Source organism: Nannobrachium achirus (genome assembly GCF_963921795.1).
Source record: "Nannobrachium achirus genome assembly, chromosome: 21".
Taxonomy (NCBI): Eukaryota; Metazoa; Chordata; class Actinopteri; order Myctophiformes; family Myctophidae; genus Nannobrachium; species Nannobrachium achirus.
The window spans coordinates 34,091,007-34,104,259 of record NC_137828.1 but is presented as its reverse complement, the minus strand read 5'-3'; the positions used below and the strand labels follow the sequence as shown (position 1 = coordinate 34,104,259).

The following is a 13,253-nucleotide window of genomic DNA, read 5'->3' as shown; positions in this document are numbered from 1 at the left end:
GTATTGAAGGTGTATTGAGGGTGAAGTGAAGCATGTGTCTGTGTCTAGTGTAAGTTAGCTGTTGTGCTGAATTTGGTGACCTATCAAATCCTTTTTTAATATTTTGTTTAATATACGTATATATATATATATATATTTATATATATATATATATATATATATATATATATATATATATATATATATATATATATATTGTATTGTTTAGTAAGATGCAATAGTCATGGTTGACAGAACTTTTCAAGGGCTTTAGCTTGGCACAAGCTGGTATAATATGTCATTCTTGTTAAACTTACGGTTAATACGGCTCTTTTCAAGGTTGGGGGAGGGTTAATGTCACTATTCACTATTCTTGGTGTCTGCCATCGCCTTCATTCAGTCACAGTCCTTTCTGTATGTGATTAATTGTGTCTGCAGTCACAGACAAGCACCAGTTTAAGCCTGAGCCTGTGCTGTATCGCTTTCGCTATGATGATGGCACCTACCACCCCAGAAGTGACATGCAGGATGTCATCTCCAAGGTAACAACAGTTCTCATATTCAAATCAGTGTACACTACAGTATTAGGCAAGGTTATTTACAGTATTGGAACAGTAGATTAATTGAATGCTTTTTACTACTGTAATTTATAAACTCTCTCTCTCTCTCTCTCTCTCTCTCTCTCTCTCTCTCTCTCTCTCTCTCTCTCTCTGTCTCTCTCAGGGGGTCAGACTGTTCTGTCGTCTTCACAGTCTCTTCACTCCTGTCGTCAGGTATTCGACCATTTTCTTTTATGGCCCATTTCACGTGTCCCTCCACAGCTCCTCGCTGGCCGCCAGGTTGGCAGGCTTAAAAAATAACCTAAATATAGCTCCGGCTAGTACTCCAAAAGTATGAGAATTCAGACCAGAGCAACGCAGAGGATATATATGTATGCCAATGAACTATACGCGTATTGTTTTCAAGAGGAGTTAACATGGGAGGGACCGGCTTAGAGTGTGATAGAGTGTGGCAGGGCCTGTGGGTGATAGCACTTGGCAAGACTTGTCTGCACCATTCCCTTTGCAGAGGACAGATGCAAAATCAAAGGATTGGGCCACACATACACAGATACGCACACGAGCCATCTGGACACTTGTACTGTACATGGAAAGCGATAACATTGCTAGCATTCCCATTCTCTTTCTTTCTCTTTTGCCTTTTGAGCATTAACTGCTTATACTGTACATTCCCACCATTTTATACTGCTTTGACAACTTACATACAGTAATAGATGTGGCATTTGTCTGTCGTGAAATGCTACATTTGTGTCTCATTCATTGATGATCTTCACAGATGGATCATCAAAGCACTGTGTATTCTCCTTGATCCTTGTCTCTTCCTGAGCAACTATAGGCTTTTAGCTGCATGTTCTCTGCTCCCCCATCCCCACGCTGTGTGTGTCCATGCTGATATGTTTGTGTCATGCTGCTCAATCCATTCATCACAGCTACAAAGGCACGGTGCAGAGCTGCATTCAGGGCATTCAGCTGGAATGGATGGGACATGCGCAGTTCACCGCGTGTGACCAATTACACATGTCATGGCGTATTGATTCTGTGGTCCAGAAGGCCTGACACAAAGTAGTGCGGCAGACAGCAGACATCGATTCCAATTCTCCAGCCTGTAACACAATGCAAAGTAGGCCCTGTGGAGATTGATGGCTTTGAGGCAGCTCATATTAAAGCTGAATGGAGTTATCTGCTTAATATTTAAAGTGCGATATGATTTGTACGTACGGTACATGTAGAGCGATAATATCATACTCTTGATTATTTAGTCTCCATGTGTCTTACGGTTGGCAATTACTGCAGACTCTGACGTGTGCCAGAAACATCCAACTTGGCCTTGCAATAGGCCCGTCAACCCAAATGCAAAGCAGGTGTGTTTGGGGCCATCTTGGCTCTTGTTCCTCGTCCACGTTTAATGAAACATCCCATTGTTTGACAGTGTGCAAAAACACAGGCAGAAGTGGAGCACGTGCACTTTATAGGTATAATTTGTCGGCATGCTTTGGTTTTCACTGTTGTTCTTGTGAATTCCATTTTAACAGTGTTTGAGGTACGGTCTGTTAATGTGTTGTACCACAAAGGTTCTGGCCCACGCTGGCTGTTTATGTTGGATTTCAAATGGCCTTAAAGCACAGCTTTGAATTAACCCCTCTGTGAATCTCTTCCGTACCTGGAGGGGACCACATTGATGCTCCATGAATTTGAGCATAGTTCTTCTGTCGGATCTGACAGCCATATGACTTCAGGGTGCTGTTTGTGTGCGTGCGTGCGTGCGTGCGTGCGTGCTGCGTGCGTGCTGGTGCTTGGAGTATTGTCAGCATTCAGTCTATTGGTGTCTGTGTTAGGGCCAAACCTGCCACAGATGGCCAAACCCGCCACAGATGTAGAAAGTCTGTCTCTGTGTGTGTGTCCGCCGGCTGTAGGTGTGTGTGTCAGTGGTGTAAAGTAACAAAGTACATTTACTTAATTTTGGGGTATTTGTACTTTACTTGAGTACCTGTACTTCCAATTTCCAATACTTATACTTCTACTCCACTACATCATGGATCCAAATATTATACTTTTACTCCACTACATTTACTGTATATGAAAACTTTAGTTAGTTAATTTGTACATTGATTATCATTACAAAACATACATTAACCACTTCAACACATATACATTTCGGCCATTTGAAAATAGCCGATCTACAAGCTCATGATGCGTCTTGTGAGCTTGTAGATCTGCTATTTTCAAAAGACTTTTAGTCATTATATGAAAAAACCTAAAACAAATTGCAATAGTAGCAAACTCAACTGATTCTGTATCCTCATTATGTCCTTAGTGAGGGAAAAAAAGTCCCAAGGAATCCCATCGGGGCAAAGTTTTGAAAACGACCTACCTACCTTCACTTACTATACACTACATAAAGGAAAATATGACTCCCAAAAAATCTGCTTTAAGTGGAATGTGAGGGGTCAAACTAGGGGTTTTTAATTATTCTGGATCCATTGCAAGCATTTGTTTTGCATGAAAAACATTCCTTGGGCTAAACACGGACCCCAAAAGACTGTGAAAATTGATGATTCATCACTAAACCATCATTTTGAGGGGCCATTTCTTGCCCAAGGAATGTTTTTCGTGCAAAACAAATGCTTGCAATGGATTCAGAATAATTAAAAACCCCTAGTTTGACCCCTCACATCCCATTTAAAGCAGATTTATTTGGGAGTCATTTTTTCCTTTATAGTGTAGTATAGTAAGTGAAGGTAGGTAGGTCGTTTTCAAAACTTTCCCCCGATGGGATTCCTTGGGACTTTTTTTCTCTCACTTAGGACATATTGAGGATACAAAATCAGTTGAGTTTGCTACTATTGCAATTTGTTTTAGGTTTAGCCTAATTTTGGCCTAAAATTACTGGACTAATGGGACCTTCTGCATAAAGAGTACTTTCTACTTTTAGTACTTCAAGTCAATTTTTAATACAGGACTTCTACTACAGAGTATTTTTACATTGCATTATTGATACTTTTACTTAAAAGCATTTGAGTACATTTTCCACCACCTGTGTGTGTGTGTGTGTGTGTGTGTGTGTGTGTGTGCGTGCGGTGCGTGCGTGCGGTGCGTGCGTGTGCGGTTTAGTGTGTGCTAGAGTGTCTGTGCAGCACAGTGCATTCTCACTGAATGTCCTGAACAATGCGTCCCGGGGCCTGGGAATGCCAGGGTTTAATTGGACCAACCAGTCCTTGCCTAATTAGGTGGAATTTCCTGGCAGAGTGAGAGAAATGAGGAGTGGGGGATGGAGGGTGAGGTGTGTGTGTGTGTGTGTGTGTGGGGGGGGGGGGGGGCTAGACAGCCCTTTTCCCCAAGAAGAAAGCTGTGAATTCAGGCCCTCAAGGGTATCTGATTCCCTTGTATGAAATATTGAGCCCCTTTTCAGGCTAGCGCCCTTCAGACACAGGTATGCATTCATGCATCGGATGAGTTGCTTAATATTTTAAAGGAACGGAAAGGCTGCAAACAGACAGTCAAGGTGAAAAACACACTTGAAGTATTTTAACGAAGAACCGAAGAAGAATATTATAACAACTCTGGGAAAATACTGTTGCTTTGTTATGCTGATACATTTTTCAGCAGCTCAATATTTATGGATTGCGCATCGCCGCATAGTTAATTTAATTTCTAATGCACATTTCAATTTAAGACCAGAGTTGACCAAAGTGATATGTACAGCATGTGAGTAGGTTATGTAGAATATGAACAGACAGACAATAACACAAAGAACAAAAGATAGAAACATAAAATCTAAAACATACAACACGACAATAACATTAGTTATTTCCTCAGTATTTCAAACCGCTAATTAAATGCTAGAACTTTCAGTTTGAAGCCACCAGGCAAGTACAGCATGAGCAAGGCATACTTGGCCATCAATTTACCCTTCACAAAAAAAGAGTACTGCCAACTTCCCAGGCTCTGTTCCATTCGCAGTGGGCGAGTTATCCCATTCAGAACGGGTACACAATTTGTGTTTCATTATTTTATGCTTTAACTATTGAAAAATAGCAGATATACAAGCTCACAGCGCGGCACCGAGTGCCGCGCTGCGAGCTTGTAGATCTGCTATTTTTGAAAAATCTTGAAAATTAGAATTTTGACCCGATTCTATAAGTGTCTTTTGAATCCTTCTAAGATTTTTTGAAAAACCTATGTTTCTATGTCAGCAATCTGGCCAGCCATCGTCAAAGAAAAGGTCCTTTTTACTTAACTGGTGCTCAGTTAGTCTGTTCTTGAGAGACTACTATGTCAGTGGTTCTCAAACCTTTTCATGTGAAGGACCCCCAAAATGATATGTATTTGTCCACGGACCCCCATCTCAAAATATCTAGTTCCAGGGACCACCCAGAAGCAAAATTTGAGTTACAAACGTTCGCTTTGAAAATACATATATTCAAAGATTTGCACACATTTTCACGGCTTTTTCAAAAATAGCAGATCTACAAGCTCGCAGCGCGCTGTGAGCTTGTATATCTGCTATTTTTCACTGGTTAAAGCAGTCAATAATGACTAGGTCTAAATGGGTTAAGCACCTCCCCTTTGACCTCTCCCTCTGCTACTTGCTCCACAGATTGGCGCTGCCCTTATGCCGGGCATATGGCTGCCCACCAGACCTCATTTTTCACTCTGACAACTTCAATGCACATCCACCCCTCTTTAGTCTCCCCATGCATGGCATGGCTAGAGCATCGTGCCTGACCAGTGTGTACCAGCGCTCCACCCACCCTCCTCACGGACCAAACCCAGTCTGTCAAATGCACTTTCGCAACAGAACGTTCCTTTATGGGACTGGCGTGTGTATGTGTGTTTGTGTTGGGGGGGTGGGGGTTTTGTGTGATTGCCCTCTCACGCTCCACATTCTGTTGAGCTGCAGACAGCTGAGATTGGACTTTTTTTTATTTGGCCCACATGTTGTGTTTGACTTCTCTGGGGTTTGTGTGCGTGTGCGCATGCACATGTGCGTGCATGCAAATGTGTAGTGAGATGAAATCAGTGTATTTATGTATGTTTATTTCCGTGAGAGGTTGTCTGTGTGTCTTGTATGTGTGTGTGTGTGTGTGTGTGTGTGTGTGTGTGTGTGTGTCTGTGTGTCTTGAATGTGTGTGTGTGTGTGTGTGTGCGTGCGTGCGTGCGTGCGTGCGTGCGAGAGTGAGGTGAAGGGAAGGGAAGTGAGTGAGTGAACGAGTGCTTGCTTGCATGTGGTGGATGTGTGTGAGTGGTGTAAGTTGCGGGCGGCCCTGGACTTTCCCGGGCCTGCTGTTTCGGCCCTTGCGTGTCCCCGGGGAGACCCCGGCTTTCATGGGAAAGTCACAGCTCTATTTCAGACAGCATTCCGGGGGTCTGGCAGGCAGAGGATCTGGCCGTTTGGTGGTGGTATGCACTGAGAGCAGCGGAGCAACACCACACAGTGACATGGGGCTCCGCGTCCATGGGGCCAAACACACTTTGGAGCCCTGAACGAGCCCCGCGGACTGCAGTGCCTTTTGGCTGTTAACGGCGGACAGAAAACTCACTTTGACATAACCGCGCCACTGCCAATGTTTTTAAAAGTGACCACCAGTAACCGAGTGGAATTTAAACAGTCCTACTGTACGTCATCATGGTCTTATTTGAGCCTCTAGCCAACGCAATGGAGTAGGCCTGATGGCTGAGTGATGAATGCTACTGCTGCACATGTCATGTGTCTGACCGGTGAGCGCTGGACTTCAGCTGAACTAAGGGTATAGAATAGAATTGAAGTGACCGCGTTAGTTTATGCAGGACACGGGAGTCATCCCTCCCAGCTGTAGTCAGCTGTCAATCAGCTCTGTTCTCATTCCTCATTCTCATAATCTGCTGGTCATGGCGTCACATGACTGCCATACTCCAATCAAAGCTCTCAATCAGTAGGGAAGGCTCCTTTAAATACGTCTTGCTTTCTCTACCTATGCTTGGTTTCCAAAGCTTCGGAATCATTCGCTGCTAGCTGCCTCCTCCTCCATCCCAGCCTCCACTTTTGCACGATCAGTCTGGCTAAGCTCAAATACTTGTGATTGTCTGATTAAGTTACATGTCAATGTTGTTAGCGTTCCCTGATTTTGCTTAGCATGCTCAAAAAGCATGCACAAAATTCGAGGAACGTCTCTGAACGCGGAGCCTATTAATGCCAAGATTAACTGTATTCCATTTATGCAATAAATGGTTAAATGTGTTCCTGACTAAATAGTACTTATTGTATGTTCTAACTGAGTTTAACATTGTGTTGTTTGTCCTCATCCAGGGACAAGGATTACCATCTACGGACATACAAATCAGTGGTGATGGCCAACAAGCTGATCGACTGGCTCATAGCTCAGGTGAGCACACCCAGCATGCATCTCTTCCTTTTACATGTCATTTCTACATACCCCTCCTCCCCCCGTTGGCATCCGAGCATATTGGAAACACATTCACCGCTGGTCGCCCACCTGGAAGCACAGGGGAGATGAAAGAAGACTAGAGGATCAGGGGGAAGAAGGAAGGAGGGAAGCGACTGTTTTCATAACAGGCGGGTCACTTCAAATATGCAACAGAGGAAAGAGACTATGACACACACACACACACACACACACACACACACACACACACACACACACACACACACACACACACACACACACACACACACACATGCATGCATTCACAGACACTCACAGCGGTCCTTATCCTCTCGGAGGAGTAAAAAGGAAACAGAGAGGGAGAATTGATTAGATGGCTGAGCTTTATTGGCTTTGACGGGGAGCTTTGAGGTCGACAGATTGATAGTCTTGTCTGGGACAACATCACAGAGATGACGCGCAGTGTTTGACAGCAGAATCAACACCAGACGTTACGGCCGTGTGTGTGTGTATGTCTTGTGTGCGTGTGTGTGAGTGTGTGTGTGTGTGTGGGCCTGCATGACCTAGGTTGGCGGAGGGGCTGTCTCCCCTTCTGTGGGACTTCAAGGACCGTCACACTGAGCCGTCTAGACATCTCTCTGATTGTGTTTGTTGTGAATAAGTGGGTAACGCTTCCTTTTACGGTACAGTAATTGCCAGGTAATTACTAGGTAATTACTGTACCGTAAAAGGAAGCGTTACCCATATATACAGCATACCATATAAAAATGATTGATATCGAGGTATCAACATGCAAGCTTGAAATTAGTTATTGATGTATGTGTCAAATGAATTAACAGACACACTATGCATGCAAAAAAGCAGTCCATCTGTAACCAAGTGTGGTTATTTTAATAAAACCATTGTTGAAAAATGGAAATAAGGCATTTCATTTCTTTATTCTATGTGTACTGTGCAGTGTGCATGCATTGATAGTCTATTCATTATCTGGGTTAGGCAGGCAGTGGACCTAAAGCAGAAAAACATTAAAAACTATAATAATTGTTTTTACTAATAGCCTGAGTAATATCGATATCGAGGTATTCAACAACGTTATCGAAGGTTTTCCTAATATCGCCCAGCCTTAATACCGTATATATACAACAGTATGTGTGTATATCAAAGACCAACTTGTCATGACGTTGCACACACACACACACACACACACACACACACACACACACACACACACACACACACACACACACACACACTCTCTCTCGTTCTCTCTCTCTCTCTCTCTTACTGATCAAGTCCAGTACTTGATCAGAGTGAGAGAGAGAGAGATGTCACGCACAACCCCCCCACCTTGCCCTCCTTCCTATCCCTCTCTCTCTCTCCCTCTCTCTCTCTCTCTCTCTCTCTCTCGAAGTTGTCTGTGTGTCTGCGAGCCTGTATGCACATACTGTATATTGAGAACGCTGATGCGTAAATCGGCATTGTAGGCAGGTTTCTGTTGTCAGATCACAGCATGATCAGCCTGCGAGGGGGGCAGCGTTAGCCTAGTTCATGCACTCAATAACCCATAGATAGAGGGACAGAGAGAGCCTATTTCACCCACACAATAACCTGGACAATGCCGGGTACCAAACCTCAACAAGCTGATTGATATGTCGCATTGTCAACTTGTATATATTTGACATTTATGACCATTCTATAAACACACAATGTTCTTTGTTCTCTCTCTTTTTCCCTCCCTCCCTCTCTCCTGTGTGTTTTCCGACGCAGGGGGACTGCAGGACGAGAGAGGAAGCGTTGATCTTAGGGGTGGAGCTGTGTGACAATGGCTTCATGCATCACGGTACGACCCTTCCAACACATTGAAACCTTGCAACATCGTGTCACTTTTTGTGTTGTCCCGTCCGCCCCTAAAAAGCCAAAAGTAACACACACAAAAATAACCTAAATTCAGTCAGTTGTCTAGAGCAGTGGTTCTCAACCTTTTCAGGCCGCGACCCCCAGAACAATCATATTTTAACTGGAGACCCCCCACCCTGACCAGCAGTAAGAGTTGAGGCATTACATTTTGTATAGCACAGTTCTATTGTGAAAATAGCAGATCTACATGCTCACAAAGCGAGGCGTTGTGAGCATGTAGATCGGCTATTTTCACAATTTCTGTCTCTAATATTTGACTACTTGGACAATGTTTAATTTGTCATTTTAGAGGTATTAAAAAGTCCTTACATTGTCACTTTAGAAATGTGCAGATACCCTCTGCACACTTAAATTTAATGTTAGTTTGTTTACTGTTGAGTGAGAAAACAACGTTGCACATTAAATTAATCATCTGGGGACCCCCACCAAAATAATTTGGGGACCCCCCTGGGGTTCCCGACCCACAGGTTGAGAACCACTGGTCTAGAGTTGCGTGTGTGTGTGTGTTGAGGGGGGGAGGGGTTGAAGAAAGTGCCTGGCATGAGCATTTCACACAATTGTTCTGGTTCCTTCCATTTATGATACCTCTGATAGGCCCCGTTGACATAAATACATAAACAGAAGTTTTGGAAGTGCTTTTTTCCTGTGCAGTGATTGAGTGTGTGTGCGTGCGTGCGTGAATTTGTGCCTGCGTATGCTGTACACTACAGCATACAACATGAGTTGTCATCATAGTTGTACTGTATGCATATGGGGCTCCATAGCCAAGTTGTGTGTGTGTGTGTGTGTGTGTGTGTGTGTGTGTGTGTGTGTGTGTGTGTGTGTGTGTGTGTGTGTGTGTGTGTGTGTGTGTGTGTGTGTGTGTGTGTGTGTGTGTGTGTGTGTGTGTGCGCGCGCACACGTACGTGCACGTCCATGCGTGCATGGTTTTGCTGTAGCTGTGAGAACTTGGCAGCTGCCACGTGGGATGTTTGTCAGTCCAAGTGCGAATGGTCAGTAGCCATGGTTACTGTTCGTGTTTATTAAGAGTCAGACCTGTTTTTAAAGTCCACGTTGCCCCCATGCCAAAGTCCACATCATACATGCACTGAGTCACTGCTCGTCTCCCCGTACCTCCATGATGAAATTGCTCAGAGCTGCCCACAGTTGAGCCAGTAAATCTATGGAACAGAACAGCAGTCATTTCCTTTGACTTCCACAGCCTGCAGTGCAGGGTCATTTTGCCATTCGTGCCAGTGAGTTATTTGGCCTGATGATGTGGCTATTAAAACTATTGGCGCTATATCTGATCTTGAGAAAGTACCAGGCGAGGGAACTCTGTTTTCCCCTCTGGGGGTTTTATTTATTTCAAACTTGAGGACTCTTGGTTAAAGGTCCTTTGTTGCTGTTGATACTGTACCAGGCCCATTTGAAGAGAACGTGCATTATGCTTACGTTATTTAACATAATGATGTCGTGCTGTCCTTGCTTATTGTAAGTCGCTCTGGATTAAGAGCGTCTGCTAAATGCCTAAATTGTACGTTGTACGTAATTCACTTTTTGATTTAAATGTTCTCCACAATGAATCCCACCATTCATACTTGCTGTATATTTAAAACAAAACATGATGTGATATTCTAAATAGGACAGAATAGGAACAATTCAAGGCATTTCATTTCACTATTCAATTACCCACCATGACGAGCAGAAGGTTATTTAGCAGCTTAATTTCATGCTAACCTGAATTTGAGGCCACAGGATTTTTTTTGTTTTTGCCTGCTGTGTAATTTACTTTTTGCTTTATCTTGTTCTTGTTTTAATCAATACATGTTTTCATCTCTCTTTCTGTTACCCTCCAGTCTTGGAGAAGAGCGAATTCAAGGATGAGCCCTTGTTGTTTCGATTCTTCGCTGATGAGGAGATGGAAGGCTCCAACACCAAACATAAGCCCATGAAACATGACTTGAAAATAGCTGAGAACGTCATCGCCAAATCCCTTCTGGTGAGGGATACTCCTTTGTCTCCCTGCTTATATCCTCCTTATCCCTCAATACTCCATGTATTTATTGCCAGTGGTTGTTCAGCTGGTGGACAGATCCTTATCCCCAGTTAAAATATGATTATCTTGGGGGTCGTGGCCTGAAAAGGTTGAGAACCAACTAACGGTACCTTAACTTTACTAAAAAATAACCATACCAATCCCATGTGTAAACTACTCAAATGCACAGCTGTGAAAAGGGGAAAAACCATAACACTGGACAAGTAATTTATTTTTACCTTGGTAAGCACACTTTTTAGAGGGCTGAGCAAAGAACATCTTGGTCATCTGTCTGCACCAGTGTGACTGTATATGGGTGTACAGCTGTGTGTGTGTGTGTGTGTGTGTGTGTGTGTGTGTGTGCGTGTGCGTGTGCGTGTGCGTGTGCGTGTGTGTGTGTGTGTGCGTGTGTGTGTGTGTGTTCGTGGAGAATGCCATGGTTTGCTTTCTATGTATACAGCATGTCTTACTGGTACTACTGGTTCGGGTGGTCTCTGATGGGAGTCCTGTGTTATTCCAGATAAGACCCAGTGACGGAGGCTACGGCTTTACTCTGGAAGAGAGGAACCGAGTCCCTATCATCAAGTCTGTAGAGAAGGGCTCTCCAGCTGAGGTAAACACACACACATTTGTTATGTATAAGGCCATGGACCCCCATAATTCAGAGAGAAACAGAACCAAAATGGACCATTTGTACACTCTCAGAGTTACAGACCTGTATGTGTGTGTGTATACGTACACACATCATCTTCACATCTCTTCGTTTCCCTTCCATTCTTTAACACTAGCCCTTACCCGTTCAAAGATATGAGCTCCAAAATGATGTGCAGTGTGTGGGTTATGGGATGTGCACTGTGCATACAGTATATGAGGGATGGAAAGTAACTTTAACTGGTGCTTGCATGATAATATGTAGGAGCATCAATGTAAGAAATACCCGTTTCGTTTAATGGCTACCCCCCCCCCCCCCCCCCCCAGCCCGCCCGCCCACCCGCCTGCGCACACACCCGCCTGCCTGCACACACACACACACACACACACACACACACACACACACACACACACACACACACACACACACACACACACACACACACACACACAGAGAGCTGGTTAAACATGTTGCCTCATGCTAGATGCAGAATAGATGTGCCTCATGCTAGATGCAGAATAGATAGTAGATACACCATAAAAATGCTAATATACAGCATACGATTTGTGAAAGTGACAAACGGGCTTCACAGTTATGTTAGATGTGTTCATATGCTAATTGTGATGCGATTTCAGATCAATTGCTCCAGCCACTGAGGAGAAACGCTGTTTCAGACAGACAGACACTCACTCACTCAGACAGACATTCGCAAAATTATAGTATAGATGTGAATCATGCGTGTACTCTACATGTAAATATATTTTTGCCAGTGCAGGGGATCAGCTCTTGTTAGATTTCAGTTGGAGTCAGACATAATACAGCATGGGTATCATTTAGTAATAATAGTTACCTACTTCCTCCCGAGGGGGGATTCAGTATTTTCAGCCCAACCCAGCTGATTCGCTGCCCACAAGGAGCGTGTGAGCAATTAGGGGTTAAGAGTCTTGCTCAGGGACACACATCAACATTGCTACCCTGGCCTGGAATCGAACCAGGGACAACCAGGGGCTCTGGTTTCTCCAGAGCTCCCTAACCATTCATCTATGCCGTCCCTGTGGTGGGCTGGTTGGTCTCCTGGCTCAAATTGCTTTGCTGTTATGGACACCGATGCAAACATTACCAGTGTTTTCGGGCTGAAATAGAACACATTAAAGGTCCCTCCGCACGCATTTCTGAGTTCTGCTTTTGTGTTTAAGCATCTTCGATCACCTAGATAAAAATGCAGTGGTGGGCTTTCAGGGGAACTGCGATCAATCTCAGAGTGCAACCGATAATTCACACCAGTCCCAAAACTGTTGCTGTAGCGTGCATGAGGAAGGCTTGGCTAGCACACAGATTCAGTGTTTGTGTGTGCATGCTCTTGATTGTCTGCATTTAAGAGCTCAGTGCAGGACAAATCTACAATAGGATTCAGCTGTATGCTCATAGATAACATTATATACATATAGATATAGATAACTGCTCTGCTATTAATATCTCATAAGAGCCAAGGAGAGTGAGAGAGACAGAGAGAACATTATCTGCAATTTCTTCTTTGATTCATTTAATTAATTGCTTGATGAACTGATAAGTGAGACCTATTTGATATTAAAATGGGCAGATCACTGGGATAGGTAAAGAGAGAGAAAGAAAAGGAGAGAATGCGAAAACGCCAAATGATAGTGTCTCTTCATGTTAACATAATATGCCTTAGTTTGCTCAGGCCGATCACTGACATCTTGCTGTATGTAAATGACCGTTTACAA

The 13,253-nt window shown here is 43.8% G+C and overlaps 1 protein-coding gene across 1 annotated transcript in view; it reads left to right on the top strand.

The window, feature by feature from the left end:
- Window positions 1–13,253, top strand: part of prex2 (phosphatidylinositol-3,4,5-trisphosphate-dependent Rac exchange factor 2) — a gene marked incomplete at its 5' end in the record, with an annotated part of 212,214 nt that overhangs the window by 75,221 nt on the left and 123,740 nt on the right. The window contains 6 exons of the mRNA XM_080751545.1: window positions 418–521; window positions 703–752; window positions 6,826–6,901; window positions 8,690–8,762; window positions 10,678–10,820; window positions 11,377–11,469. Of these exons, the coding sequence (XP_080607671.1) occupies window positions 418–521; window positions 703–752; window positions 6,826–6,901; window positions 8,690–8,762; window positions 10,678–10,820; window positions 11,377–11,469 (539 nt within the window). The remainder of the gene's footprint in view (window positions 1–417; window positions 522–702; window positions 753–6,825; window positions 6,902–8,689; window positions 8,763–10,677; window positions 10,821–11,376; window positions 11,470–13,253) is intronic.